This window comes from Helicoverpa zea, chromosome 3, assembly GCF_022581195.2.
Source record: "Helicoverpa zea isolate HzStark_Cry1AcR chromosome 3, ilHelZeax1.1, whole genome shotgun sequence".
Lineage (NCBI taxonomy): Eukaryota > Metazoa > Arthropoda > Insecta > Lepidoptera > Noctuidae > Helicoverpa > Helicoverpa zea.
In genome coordinates, this window is record NC_061454.1 from 6110688 (window position 1) to 6126103 (window position 15416).

Below are 15416 nucleotides of genomic sequence, written 5' to 3' on the forward strand. Positions count from 1 at the left end.
AAGTATTTGGAATGAAATTTTTATTTTTCGGTTTATTTTTTCAAACAATCTAAGGCCTTTTTAAGTCATCTTTTGTCTTTTTATAATGCTTTTTATCTTTTCCAAACATCTGAAAACATTTCAATCTAGTACACGTAAATAGTTCATACTCGTAAATTGTACCGGTACATTTTATTGGTAGGTGCTAGGTGTGGTAACACCTGGTACAAATTAGGCAACACTAACTTTTATTTTTATGTGAGCCGGCATTATAACCTCGAAATGCTAAACATAAAACAATAGTCTCAAAAAAGGTCACTAATATGTCTACTTTCCAAAAACATTTGTAACAGTTGCAGTGTACTTATCATTGCTACAAGAAATCCTTAGGTAAACACCCATAAAATAATACTAGATCGCCGCAAAACATATTTTTCTTTACTACAATTTACTCTGTTGTGTTATCGAATCCAAAATGGCAGCGTTTGCGTCATTTTGGTAGTACTACTTTTTAATATTACCAATTTAAAACTAAACATTACAGTTTAGTAGATTTTGAGGTGGTACAATTTACGAGCCGGTCAAATTTATGCAACTCGACCCTATAAAGGTAGGTCAACTTACAATTGAATTACAGGAAATAATAAAAAAGCATATTTATTTAAAAAGTTTTATTGCAACAAGCATATCACAATCAAACAAGTTATACAAGGGAGTTAAATAATAATATCACTGTAGAATCCGATATAAAGTTTCTGATATTGCCTAAGAATAAATAAACTACAGCTACTTTAATTACAAGGTTTGTTTGACATAAATACCTGCCACATTATATTAAACTTACACATTTATATTATATAAAATGGCAATTTGAAGTTTTAATTATTACACATTTTCTAGCATGGATAACGAAAATATGACTTCGAATCCCCATCATCATCATCAGCCTATCGCAGTCCACTGCTGGACATAGGCCTCTCCAAGTGCACGCCACTGAGATCGATTTTCGGCTTCTCGCATCCAGCTCCTGCCAGCCGTCTTGCGCAAGTCATCACTCCACCGTGCCTGAGGACGTCCTACACTACGTTTGCCGAGGCGCGGTCTCCACTCTAGAACTCGTTTACCCCAACGGTTATCGGTCGAATCCCCATAGTAGAATAAAATATATTCGTTATACCTATATAATTAATGTGATGTTCATGAAAATCTACCAACATTTGTTCACCCTAATAAATGTCATCATCATATCAGCCCATTGCCATCCATTATTGAACGTAGGCCTCCCCTAGTCCATCCACTGTCCACAACCATTTTCAAATCATCATAAATAAACCATAGAGAAAAATAGTGAAACAAATAAAATTCAACAATTCCGATCCATTCGCTTACACCAGTTAGCTATGCTAGCATATTTCTACCGTCCGATTATTTTGCTCATAACTTACAAAAATACACTGGAATCCGCATTCATGAAAACTTGGTGTAAACCAAGTCTAATGGAAGGCATGGATAATTTACGCTTATAAACGGTACGAATATTACGGTAAAAATATTATTTGCAGTGAAAATAAGTGAAATCCAGGAGATAGCGGATAATGCATTTTACCACTTATGATCTAGTAATCTCCTTAATCATCAGAAAAAACAAAGTAGTCGTGTAAGTTGTAAACGCATCATTTATTATAGACGCAGACGCACGCTAAGTAGTTTTAAAAATTGCGGGGAAAAACTAAGTAGATCAAGAAAAACATTTAATTCCAAGACTTGTCTGCCATGTCAGTTTTCACATACTTAAACTGGTAATGATAGAACAGTACAAACAGTTTGAGACTTGTATACTTTTTTACATACTAAACCTTATTTATACGTAACAAAAATAAAATTTACATATTGATGTGTTTTTACATAACATAAAAAACTCTATACAATATTTGTAAACTAATAAATACACATGTTGTTTATTATTACATAAAACTTTCATTTGTATGTGCGTGAAATGGAAAACGGAATCAAAGTGACAACCACTTTAACATAACTTATAAATAAAAATATATTATAAGGTCATAACATTGGATAAAACAAGGGATAACATTTAATTATCATAATACGTAATAAATCTTAAAAGAAACTATGTATACATATACTACAGTAAATTAATTAATATAATATATTACATATTTTATAGTTTCTTAGTTTAAAAATTCTAGCTAACTCACAGCTATGCTGTCTGAATGGAGTTTTTGTTTCTTTCCTTCACAAAGAACATTACATATTATCAACATTTACCCATGCTTTCCTCAATAAACACGTTTAATATGTTTAGTTTATGTATTCCTAACAATCTTATCCCAAATATCAAACCGATCCTTCCAAATTGATTGTTTTCCTTTATTAATTTCTTCAATGAAGTCACTAACTTTGAGTATACCTACGGGTGTTTCCTAGCTTACTATTTCACGTCTCTTAATATCGATCACAAACAACACAATCGGTCATACAGATAACGTCAATCTCAGGATATATTGATCATCATATATCGAATAGGATGCTTATTCATCGCCCTCCTACTCGTACCTAACAGGTTTCTTTAAAGAACTTAAGTCATCCAATATGACAACTGTTATCTTGCTGTTCGCCATTTTTTTTTGTTATTGAAAATCGAATATAACAATTTCAGGTTAATTTTAGTACATACTTATGTTTTTTTCGATTTTATCCGCCTTCGTTTTGTGCACTGCCTCAATGTGAATTTCAGAAACACAAACTATGTACTCACTTCTGCGAGTCTATGATATATCGACAGATATATAAAAATTAATTAAACGAAAAAGTTTACAATTGCGGATTACCATTCAATAATATACAATTGCGGATAAAAGCCTGCTATTATAAAAAGCATTACGATAAGATAGACTCCGTTTGTTTAAGAATATTTTCTTTGGTATTTTTTTATGTATAAAATTTTGTGATTAGCTCTCTGCAAGGCCCTTAAAAGTCTAAAAAACTAAAAATCTAAGGATATTCCTTAACTGTTCTTAACCACGGTACTTGAGTTTTTACTTTTATATAAAGTACATATTTAAAACTGGCAGATAAGATTAGTATTGAAGCCTTTCTTCCATTGTTCTCACTTATCTGATACATAGACATTTATGTGAATGGCCACTTTTAACATTACATAATTTTTGTGACAATGTGAAGTAATTCGATATATGTATAATTGTACATGGTAAACATGTACAAGGTTGCAGAGCACAGTTTACCCATGTTTTCTTATAAGTTATTATTATCATATCGATAAAAATGTTTTATATAATCTTAAGTATATTCCTTACGCCGGGCAACCCCCTATAACGGCTAAGGTCCAATTCAATTTAATTCGGTTGGTATCATATTGATACCTTTCCAAATATCGATATTAAAAATGATCCAATCCAACTTCAACCTCATAGTATTGAAAAGCAAATACTCGCGATTGCCAACCAAAGATTATGTAGGTATCTTACATGATACATAATTGAGATTGGATTTGGAACCCGATTATAAAGTCTAATAAAACTCCCACTTGTGTTTACATATAGTAAAATAATAGTATATTAAGTATCATACGTTGACGATGAAGATGAGGCCAGCGTGCATCGCCAAGGCAAGCTTGTGTTGCAGTTCGAAGGTGTGACAGAACTGCAAGGCGGTCACGTCCGACAGAGGATAGCGCTCGGGGTACGCGTCGCGGGGCGTCGCCGACAACTTCTGTTGTATTTTCTATTGGGATAACAGCAATTATTTAATTATAAAAAAATATTGCATTTTTTTTATTTCACGGCTTCAATTTAGTTCTCCCTAAGTTTAGACATGCATTTCTAGCATGCATAAACTCATACGATTTGTCAACATCACAAAAGGTTTGTTGTAGAACAGCGAAGAATGCGATAATATGGTTTTAAAAAACATTAAATATACACAAAAAATCACTAAAAATTAAAAATGTCACTAAAAAATTATTACACATCAAATATTTTGTTCGAATCGAGCTAGAGCCAAAGAAAAAGGAGAATTCAATTTCGTTTAAAAATCAACATTGGACCTTACAGATTAAAGACAGAGTTGAATTTCTATTAAAGTTTTACAGTTTCCACTATAGTTCGGCCATTCAGAGAATGCGTTCCTGACACGTCGCGATTGAACTGACGACGTAACTTTGCAATGGCGTTGCAGTTACGATAAAAATATTTTTGCTGGTTGTTTACCGTTTTAACAATTGAGGAGCATTAAAACAACATTATTATATCAATAATCAATGAATGTAGTTACGTCGTCAGTTCAATCGCGACGTGTCAGGAACGCATTCTCTGAATGGCCGAACTATAGCTTCATGTGTTGGCATCTGTAGTTGAACAAGAAGGAAACTCACTCTATTCTTGATGGCGAGTTGTTTGTACTCGATGCCATACTTCTTCACCGACTCGCTGTATATGGTCGGCTCTACGATCATAGACAGCTCATCGTTCTGTCGCTTCCGTTTGGTTCCCAGCGGTATCATCTCGATTAAGCCTATAACCTGTATTGAACAAAATAATAGCTATTAACTAAAATTTAACTCTATGGAGCATCAGTATATAACTAACAACTGCTTGGTATAGGCTGCAGTTTTAAATAGATTTTTCCAGGAACTGCAGAAAAGACTGCTTAGTATAACTCACGTCAAACATTTTTACCCCTCGAATGTTAGATCTGAGACAGACTGTTTTGTGATAAAATTAATTGATTCTTTTTTTTTGTTATTCCAACTCAGAAGCCGTCAGGCGGATTTGAGGAAATTCTGACTTGATTTGGTTTGTAAGAGGATTAAATTTGGCGGATTCGGCGGGGCAGTGAAGTCTTGTGATAGGCTTAGGGCGACGACAGAGGTCAAAAGTGCTCGTCGGCCATTCACTGCATCCAAAACCTTCTCCAGTCGTGGCGGCTCTCCGTTCCACTGGGAATAGAGGGTGGAGGACGAGAGAGTGCGTCTGTGTCTGCGCAAACACTTACGCACTTAAATATTTCACGCGCAACTGTCTGCTTCTGGTTACTGGATCCTGATAAAAGACCTGCGGCGATGGGCTGAAGTAGAGGGGTTGGGTTGTGGTGCACACCCGGCTTTGTCTGAAGCCTGCACGTATGGCAGCCTAAGGAGAGTGGTCGTTTCTGCACTGCACTTGGGACAACAGTGTGGATTGGGCAGCACCTTAGGTGATGAAGCAGCCCTATTTAGGGAGGCACTGCTTCCCCCGCTCAGCCGGGGAGGGGGCTAGAAAAGGTGTCCTGAAAAAATGCTTGTCCCGTCAAATTGGGCACCCCATTACTCGCGGTCGACGTAACAAGAAAAATAAGATAAAAACATCATTTATGACATTTGGCGCATGGAACGTGCGTACATTAATCGATAATGACGGAAACCTTTGCCCGGAGCGTAAAACTGCTGTCGTAGCACGTGAACTTGCTCGATACAATGTAGACGTGGCAGCTTTAAGCGAAACACGCTTAGCTGACCAAGGCGAACTCGAGAAAATCGGCGGTGGTTATACATTCTTCTGTAAAGGAAGACCCCAAAGTGAACGAAGGTTAGCTGGCGTAGGGTTTGCCATCAAATCCACCATCGTAAAAAAACTGCCAGAATGTCCACAATACATCTCGGACCGCATTATCACATTACGCCTTCACCTACCAAACGACAACTACCTGAATGTGATAAGCGTATACGCACCAACAATGAGTAACGAGGACAGTGTCAAAGATCAGTTTTATGAAGAACTTTGCCAATGCCTTACCAGCATACGTTCAAACGAACAAATACTGCTGCTAGGCGATTTCAACGCGAGGGTTGGCAGAAATTCTGAGTCGTGGCCGGGCGTGATTGGAAATAATGGTGTGGGCAATATGAATAGTAACGGAAAATTACTACTCGCACTCTGTGCCCAATTCGACCTCACCATCACAAACACTCTGTTTAGGCTTTGCGACAAATTCAAATCAAATCAAATCAAATCAAATCAAATCAAAACGTTTATTCGCGTTCGTGACGCACACACAAAAACGAATACATATAAAAGCTCACAAAAATAAAACAAAACAGGAATGAAAACGAAAAAAAAAAGAGAATGGGAAAAGGAAAATATGCGTCACGATCACGCGAAATGGCCCTCGCTCAGCATATGCAGCGACCCTATGCGAGACAGAGTTGCGGCGCTGGTTTTCAGCGATGGCCAACACTAACATGTGACGTCAATCGGTGTGTAACCTTAACTAAGTATATACATACTAAGTGTGTAATATATATTTATAAAATATAATATACTGCTATAAAAACATACTAAATATAAATAGAAAAAACTAACTAACATAACAACATTCTGAACGAATGTGAATGGAAGTGACACTTGACGTGCTTCACAAAATTCTATAATTAGCTATGGTCAAAGCCGTTCACCAATGACCATACACACACAATGCAAACTATTTACGAATTACGTAATGGCGACGAGTGCTTATCAACAATTATTATGCAAGGCATCATTGTGTTCAAATTGTGGAAATGAGTGTCTGAAATGGTGATATGAAAGAAAAATAAAATAAAATAACGTATTAAGTGTGAACGAGTATGCAGGTCGATCGTAATCCTGCTACCAGGATGGCGTAGGTAAGTGACAATTATTGTATATTTTTCTTTTTTATGCCTAGGCACGCCACTTCCTTGAATTATAAATGAGTATTTGTACATATAAAGTTATAAAATAGGACTGACACAAATACTAATCTAGAAATTGACATACTTACCATTGAATTGAATATAAATTGTGATTACAAAATTAAAGAATTGAAATAAACTTTGAATTAAAATTGCAGACAAAAATAGAGGAAATGACAGAGAGATGAGGAAAAAAAGTTTGACCAGAGCAGATGCTCCTACATACCGAAGAGAATGATTCAAAAGCAGCCCACACCGCAGGAAGTGATCCCCAAACCAAAGCATGTGTGCCATGAAACCTGAGGTATGGAATAATATTATGGATTCAAACTAATTTGTTCTTGTAATAACAGATTTTTGAGCTTTGTTTTAAAAGAATGTTTTGTTTTCAGGCATCGAAATGGGGGAGGGAGATCATTCCAGCAGCGCGTGGCTGCAAACTTGAAGCATCCTCTGAAAGCCGTAGTGCGATGCGTGGGAACGGTCAGCGGACACACTATGGAGCGAAGACCATGCTTTATCTGGCTTTGTTTCCAGGTCAGCTTTTTGAAAAGATATTCTGGTGTTTGAGCCCTAACAGTACCAAACAACAGATTGGCCAAATGAAGTTTTCTCCTGGCAGCCATCTTTAATAGTTTTAGTTCATTAATGTATGGGGTAACATGACTTCTACGTGGAATATTTATACAATAACGAACACAGGCATTTTGAATACGTTGGATAACGCGCTCGGTTCTAGAGAGAAGACATGGACCATACACTATATCACAATAGTTTAACTTCGATAGGACGAGGCTGTCAACAAGTTGTTTGCGCAAAGGAATGCTCAAATATTTCCGTATACCATATAATACCTTTAGCCTATAAAAACAACTTCCTAGGATTCTTGTTATGTGTGACTCGAAGCGTAGCTCCGGGTCCATAGTCAGGCCCAGATTGCATGCTTGCTCAACCCTCTCGATTCTCTCTCCCATGATCACTATCTCAGGGTTAGCTGACTGAATAGCTAGAACTTGGTTTCTGGAACCCAGAATCATAAATTTAGATTTGAGCGGGTTAAGGACCAGTGAGTTCATCTCCGACCATACAACCACCCTATGCAAATCCTCATTGATTTTCTGCACCGCCTCCGATGTTTCATCGACCTTGAACGACAAGTACAGCTGTATATCGTCAGCGTACATGTGATATTTGCAATGGGTGAAAGACTTTACAATATCCGCACTGTATAAGATGTAAAGCAAGGGCCCCAAAATCGATCCCTGGGGAACGCCCCTGGACACGCTTAGGGGGGAGGATGATACTCTGGACCCATCCTCTCTTTGCATCTCTACAAATTGAAATCGGCCCGAAAGATAGCTTTTAAACCACTCCACCGTATTCTTATCGAAACCATAGAAAGCTAACTTTGACAGAAGTAGAGCGGTGTTAATTGCATCAAAAGCGCGGGAAAAATCTAACAGAGCCAAAATTGTACCCTCCCCCTGTCACGTGCCTCAAGAATATTCCCCACTACGTCGGCCAGAGCCGTTGCAGTACCTCTGCCCTGCCTAAAGCCCGATTGTAGGTCCGGAAGAATTTTATTAGCTTCAAGGTACTCAATGACCTGCGAGTGCACTACGCGTTCCAGTATCTTAGAAAGGCAGGGCAGTATACTGATTGGCCTTAGGTCCTTTGTGTTATTTGGGTTGTTAATTTTAGGGATCGGTCGCACAATAGCGCATCGCCAGAGTTCAGGGAATGTGTGTGTAATGATTGAACAATTTATGATATCTGTGATGGCTTGCAAGGTAGTTGGTAATGTGAGGTTTATCATGTCGAGACTGATGCCATCAACTCCCTGTGCGTTAGACCCTAGGCTTCTAATTATCTTGAGGATTGCTTCGGAAGTGGTTGCTGTCAAGGTGAAAGTAGCATCGCTGAACCTATGCGACTCAAAGAAATATGACTGCGAATCATTAAGACTACAATCACCGGGAACATCTAGAAACGCCGCATTGATTTCGTCCGGGTTATCAAAGTATTCCGGTAGAAGTCTATGTTTGTGGTCAGGCAACACATCTGCTTTTAAATTGCGCCATAACAATTTAGGGTCCCTGATATTATTATTAATGCTACTAGCGAAATAAGCGGTCTTCTCGTTAGCCAGTGCCGTGATGGCTAGATGCTTAAGGTCCAGGTAATTAGTCTTATGTTCAGGTAGCTTTGAATTACGAAATTTGTCCCTGGCCTCATCTCTCAGCTTCGATATTAATCTGATGTTATCAGTGATCCATGGAGTGGGACGGGATCTAAAAGTTCTACATATAGTGGGAGCATGGAGGTCGAACAATTGAATAACAAATGAGTTGAAAGTTTGCACCATTGAATCAACATCTTTCATGTCACTCACTGTAGACCAAGGTATACTTTTTAAATCGCTGTCGAAGTAATCCTGCAGAATGTCCTTGAGAGGGCGATAAACCACTGATCTAGGTCGGCATTTAGGTTTCTTGAAGACCGACTCGCAAGTGATAAATGCATGATGGCTAAGCTCACTTATATGATTCACCTCAACATTGCGGATTGGAGCATCAGTGCAGATTACGTCAATGAGCGAGCTACTATTGCCTATTAAGTGCGTGGGAGTTGTGACCACTTGAGTCAAGTTGAGATAACTGAGAAAATCTGCAAGTTGTCTGGATTTCGAGTTACTATATAACGTCCAACATATTGACATTGAAGTCTCCTAATAGTATTAGATTATCGAAAGGGGCCAGACTACCAATGCTTGATGTCAGTCCGTCGAGAAAAGTCTCCAGCTCCAACCATGGTGGGCGATATGCCGTGCCAATGAGAAGTTTGTTTTTATTTACGGTGAGAGTTAACCATAGCTGTTCGACATTAGGGTGTTCAGGGTGTGCTCTGACACGTGCAGGTATTCCATTTCTGATATAAAAGGCGACCCCTCCGCCGCGTCCCCCGCGTATAGACAATGGTCGCGGGATGTGCTTGAGTTTATAACCAGGTACACTAGGCGCCCGGTCATCTTCACCTTTGCGCAACCAGGTTTCGTTGACAGCCATTATGTCCACTGAATGATTGCCCATTGCGACCAAAAACTCGTCCTGGTTAGTCCCCAGGGAGCCTGCATTCAATAGACCAAACCTAATACGTTTATTTGTAATCATTTGTAATCAAATAGTAACAATGTTGTAGTATTGTAGTTGTAAATGTAAATAAAATTTGAAAAATGTTGTATATAATGTAAATATTATTTGTGTAAAGTTGTATATGTAGTGAGTTGTAGTATTGTATTGTTGTTTTATAATGTAAATATTGTTTATATAAAGTGATGTTGTATGTAATGAGTGTGGACAAATACATTGAGTAAGGTATGGTAATTTATATGGGAAGCGTGGAAAAATGTAAATGTTTTGTATATAGTTCGTGTATGTAGTAATAATGTGTAGGATGTAAATTGATATATAAATAAGTGTCAATTGCGACTTAACATGCGCGCCAGCCAACGTGTAAAACCCCCGATATGTATAGTTTAGACGCATATTTTCCCTTCCACTGATATGAGACAAAAAGTTATAAACAAACAATAATACAAAATAAGAAGAGTGATCAACTTGTTTCATTATTGACAGAACCAACGATCCGTGCAATGTCTTCATCAGTGCGGATTCTATGAGTGGAGTCATCCGGACTCCGCCTGACAAGTATGCGCCCGCGCTTAGTCCACCCAAATCTCCAATTGTGGAGGCGAGCAGCATCCCGGGCCATCCGAAACAACCGGCGATTTGTCTTGGTGAGGCGCTCGTTGATGAAGAAGCGCTGTGGCGGGCCGGGCATGTCGAGGTCGGCGGTGGTCGCCCCGCGCCGCACGCGCGCGCTCGCCAGCAGCGCGTCGCGCAGCTCGCGGCGCGCCAGGCGCACCACCACGGCGCGCGGCCGCGTCACCGCCGGACCAGCGGAGCTAGTGGCGTTAAGCTGCTTGCCGCCGACCCGCTCCGCGCTGATGATGTCGCGCTCCTCTAGTTGCACCCCTAACTTAAGGCCTACAGCTTTTGCAATGTGGATAGGGTGATCAGAAGCAGCCTCCGGAATGTTGGTTATCTCCACATCATTTGCCAATAGGTCCTGATCCCTATCATTTAGCTCGCGCCTCAACTCCTCCACAACCTCATCCGCCGACGAACGACCCGTAGCAGCCCGTTGTTCCATTGCGCTTATTCTGGCTTCGAGGCCATCGATGCGCCCATTGCAGTTACTCATTGCTGATACAAGCTGCGCCATCTCCAGCTCCATCTCCTTGCGGAACTCTTGTATCTCCGCACGCATCGCCCTCAACTCATCCATGAGCAGACCCAAGTCAGAGCCTGCGATGGGAGAAATTTCCCGTGCCGCGGAGTCAGCTATGGAGGCGCCCCTATGTAGCGGCGAAGAAGCAGACGACGGGCTAGTGTGTTGTTGTTCGCAGACCACTGGAGCTAGGCTGGAGCAGCTGGGATCCAACTCACCAGTGATACGAGCCACTGAGCAAGTCTGGCTTGCAGGCCCCCCTGCCAAGCCAGCCGAACCCCTGACCGGTGTATCTGCTCTGTTATCCCTGACCACGTTCTTCTTACATTCGGGGCAGCGCCAGGATGCTGGGACAGCTGCATCCGATTTAAGGCCAACGCATCCTCGATGGTATAGTCGCCGACACTTACTGCTACCACACTTGGCGCCCTCTATCGCCGATGCGAAGAGCTTGCAAGCTGCGCACTGGACACCCGGCATAGCAGTAGGTGAAGAGTAAAAGTTCAGTGCAGGATCGCTAGATGGCGCCACTGGCCCGATATCGATCGATAGCGATAACGAAAATATCTTCCTCCTGTCAAAGTGAAGTTTGGAGTGACGAGAATATCCCCGATGTCAACAACACTTTTTAGATAGAGGGTAGAAATTAAATACGTCTAGTCACTGGCTGTACAGTTTTTGTTGAAATGAAGCCCTTATGCACTAAACTTACTGCCGACTTCAATGTATGTCACTTAGCTTTGCACTGTGTACGCAATAAAGTTAGTATTTAAGCTGATTACGTTGTTTGCAGTTTATTATTTACAAAAAGGTATGACACACGATCCACACCGACAGACGTCAAACGTCAGATTTCAACGTCGAAATTCAAAACCACCTGGATGCACCCGCGTTCTAAACACTGGCACCTCCTCGATTACGCGATAACGCGACGAAGGGACATCTCCCAGGTGCATATCACACGCGTTATGCGCGGCGCGCACTGCTGGACAGACCACAGGCTTTTGGTAACTAAGTTGAGACTCCGCCTTCGTGAACCACGAAGACCCTGCAGGGCTAAACCAATATCTCTCAACTTAGATCGACTGGATTGTAAAGATCTTCAAGAAAAATACCAGAAAGGCCTAACAGATGCGCTAGATGTGTTTGATGCCCAGCAAGGTGACTTAATATCAAAATGGAAACAGATCTCATCCACCGTACTGACTGTGGCTACGGAAACCATAGGATACAAAAAACGAAACAACGAGGACTGGTTCGACCAGAATGATAGGGTCCTAACTGAAGCATTCAAACAGCATCGTGTACTCATAAAGCGTAATGAAGGAAATCATAAATCCAGTCAAGAAGTCCGAAGTAGTGGTGATTCCTTAAGGAAATTAACGAGAAAGATGAAAGATGGATGGTGGCTTGAAAAGGCAAAAAAGATACAGTGGCTTGCAGATACCCATCAACTAGGCGCTTTCTATGAAGAAATGCGTAAGTTGATTGGCGTTTCCATAAAAAACTGCACTCCGTTAAGATCCCTAGATGGTTCCCAAACGCTCACTGCTAAGCAGGATATACTTGATCGTTGGGCAGAGCACTTTAACCACCTGCTCAATGTAGATCGATCAGCAGATCTTGAGCATATAAGGCGTATCCATCCTCTGCCGCCGAATGAGTCGCTTGCTGAACCACTAACTTTTGCTGAAGTTGTTCAAGCCATCAAAGAGCAGAAAAATAAAAAAGCAGTTGACGTTGATAACATCGCCGGAGAACTGCTGAAATACGGAGGGGAGCAACTTCATACTTACATCTGGCAAATTTTTGATCGCATTTGGAACGAGGAAACAATACCACCTGAATTTAAAATATCCCGTATACAGACACTGTATAAAAACAAAGGAGACCGTTCCGACTGCAACTCCTACCGGGGTATATCGCTCCTCTGTCCCTGGGAAAATATTTGCCAGAGTTCTTCTCAACCGGTTTTTACCAGTCTCCGAAGCCATATTGCCAGAAACTCAGTTTGGGTTTCGACCTAACAGGGGCACCGGCGAAGCCATCTTTTCCATCAGGCAACTCCAGGAAAAAAGCCGAGAACAAGGCCAACCTTTGTGTATGTGCTTCGTGGACTTAGAAAAAGCTTTTGACTGCGTGCCGAGGGAAGCCCTCTGGACTTTACTGGCAAAATTAGGTTGTCCTGAGAAGTTTGTGAGAATGATTCGTCTTCTGCACGACGAGATGACCTGCTGTGTTACCTATAATGGCGACCAGTCAGAGTTCTTTCCTGTCACCTGTGGGGTCAAACAAGGTTGTGTGCTTGCGCCAACACTTGCTCTCTACTTTTCTGTCGTTGTCAGTGAAGCACTCAAACAAACTTCTGCTGGAATCAAAATACGTTTCAGGACTGATGGGGGACTTTTCAACCTGGCCAGAAAAGCATATACTAAAGTATCTCATGCTCTTATAACGGAGATCATGTACGCTGATGATCTGTGTTTTGTTACCAACTCTGCACAAGAGCTCCAGAACCTGATGACTAACCTTCAGGAAGTCTGTTGTCGTTTCGGTCTAAAAATCAGTGTTAAGAAAACTGAGGTAATGGCAATCGACTCTCAAGGAGCTACAGAACCTATCAAGGTAAACATTGGCGATACTGAGCTGAAGCAAGTCAATACCTTCAAATATCTGGGCAGCACAATTACATCCAAGTGTGACCTTGATACCGAAATAAACCATCGCATTGGCGCTGCATCAGCTGCTTTCGGTAAATTACGAGCCAAGGTCTTACACACACATGATTTGAAGCTTTCGACAAAAATCTCCGTTTACAAGGCCATAGTCCTCCCAAATCTTTTATACTCGGCTGAAACATGGGTCCTCTATCGGAAACATATACGGGCGCTGGACCGATTTCATCTAAAGTGCATAAGAGACATTCTGAAAATCAAATGGTCAGATCGGATTAGAAATACCAAAGTGCTACGACGCGCGAATGTCTGCGGCATAGAAGCGTACCTGATGCGGCGACAGCTCAGATGGTGCGGTCATGTTCTACGCATGGATGATGATAGGGTGGCCAAACGCATCTTCTTTTCTGAACTCCAGAACGGCAGACGGAAACAAGGTGGCCAGTTCTTACGCTTCAAGGATGTTCAGAAAAGACACATGAAAAGGTGCAACATTGATCCTCAGAACTGGGAGACAAAAGCCATTTGCCGCCCTGAATGGAGAGGCCTACTAAAAAATGCGATCAAAGATTTCGAAGAGCAAAGGAAATCCGCACTGGATGCGAAGCATGATGCTCTTAAGGCTAAAACACCAGTAGCCATTCATTATAACTACGTGGACGGTATCCTAACGTGCAGCCAATGCTCGCGCACGTTTACACATAAAATAGGGTACTGCAGCCATCAAAGGGCGCATAGAGGAGCTGATCATCCTAGCTCTTCTCTCTCCACAAGAAAAATAAGGTTCTTTTTTTAAGTCCAGGTGGTTGTTTATTTACCTGCTTGTGCACATCAGGGTAGCAGGGGTGCAGCCGCAGCAGGCGCAGCAGCGGCGGCGCGGCGGCCGCCACGCGCCCGCTCCACGCGCACCCCGCGGCGCAGCGCGAGCCGCCCAGCCGCCGCCCGCCGCCCCACCACTCCAGCTCGTTCACTGACTGGTTGACTGCAGTTACAAAGTAGAAAGCTTTATTAATTAAAATGTACGAGGATATTAGAGGTATTTAGAGCATCATATATGATTTTTATTTCCAAAGATCTATAACAGGTGCTTAAGAAACGTTAATAACTAGGTGCTAGTGCCATATTGTAAGAAGTACTTTTTGATACATACTAAGTATCTTTGAAAAACGCCGTGATGGAAAATGTTCATCTCATTTATCGAATGGCCCACTATACAGCAGTTACAATGACAGTTCATACCTAGACAGTCGTCCCCCGCCAGCATGGCGGCGGGCCAGTGCGGCGGGTGCAGCACGCGCGCGGCGGGCACGTGCGACTGCAGCGCGCCCGCGCCCGCGCCGCCCGCGCTGCCCGCCACCACCGCGCCGCCCGCGCGGAGGGTATATAGAGCAGCTACACTGACAGTACATACCTAGACAGTCGTCCCCCGCCAGCATGGCGGCGGGCCAGTGCGGCGGGTGCAGCACGCGCGCGGCGGGCACGTGCGACTGCAGCGCGCCCGCGCCCGCGCCGCCCGCGCTGCCCGCCACCACCGCGCCGCCCGCGCGGAGGGTATATAGAGCAGCTACACTGACAGTACATACCTAGACAGTCGTCCCCCGCCAGCATGGCGGCGGGCCAGTGCGGCGGGTGCAGCACGCGCGCGGCGGGCACGTGCGACTGCAGCGCGCCCGCGCCCGCGCCGCCCGCGCTGCCCGCCACCACCGCGCCGCCCGCGCGGAGGGTATATAGAGCAGCTACACTGA

The 15416-nt window shown here is 42.3% G+C and overlaps 1 protein-coding gene across 1 annotated transcript; it reads right to left on the minus strand.

The window, feature by feature from the left end:
- Positions 1-635: 635 nt before the first annotated feature.
- Positions 636-15064, minus strand: LOC124646192. The gene is made up of 4 exons (XM_047186286.1): positions 14911-15064; positions 14490-14653; positions 4391-4537; positions 636-3741 (listed from the first exon to the last, which is right to left on the minus strand). Exons 1-4 carry the CDS (start codon positions 14933-14935, stop codon positions 3583-3585), a joined length of 495 nt encoding a protein of 164 aa, XP_047042242.1. The 5' UTR covers positions 14936-15064; the 3' UTR covers positions 636-3582.
- Positions 15065-15416: the final 352 nt, after the last annotated feature.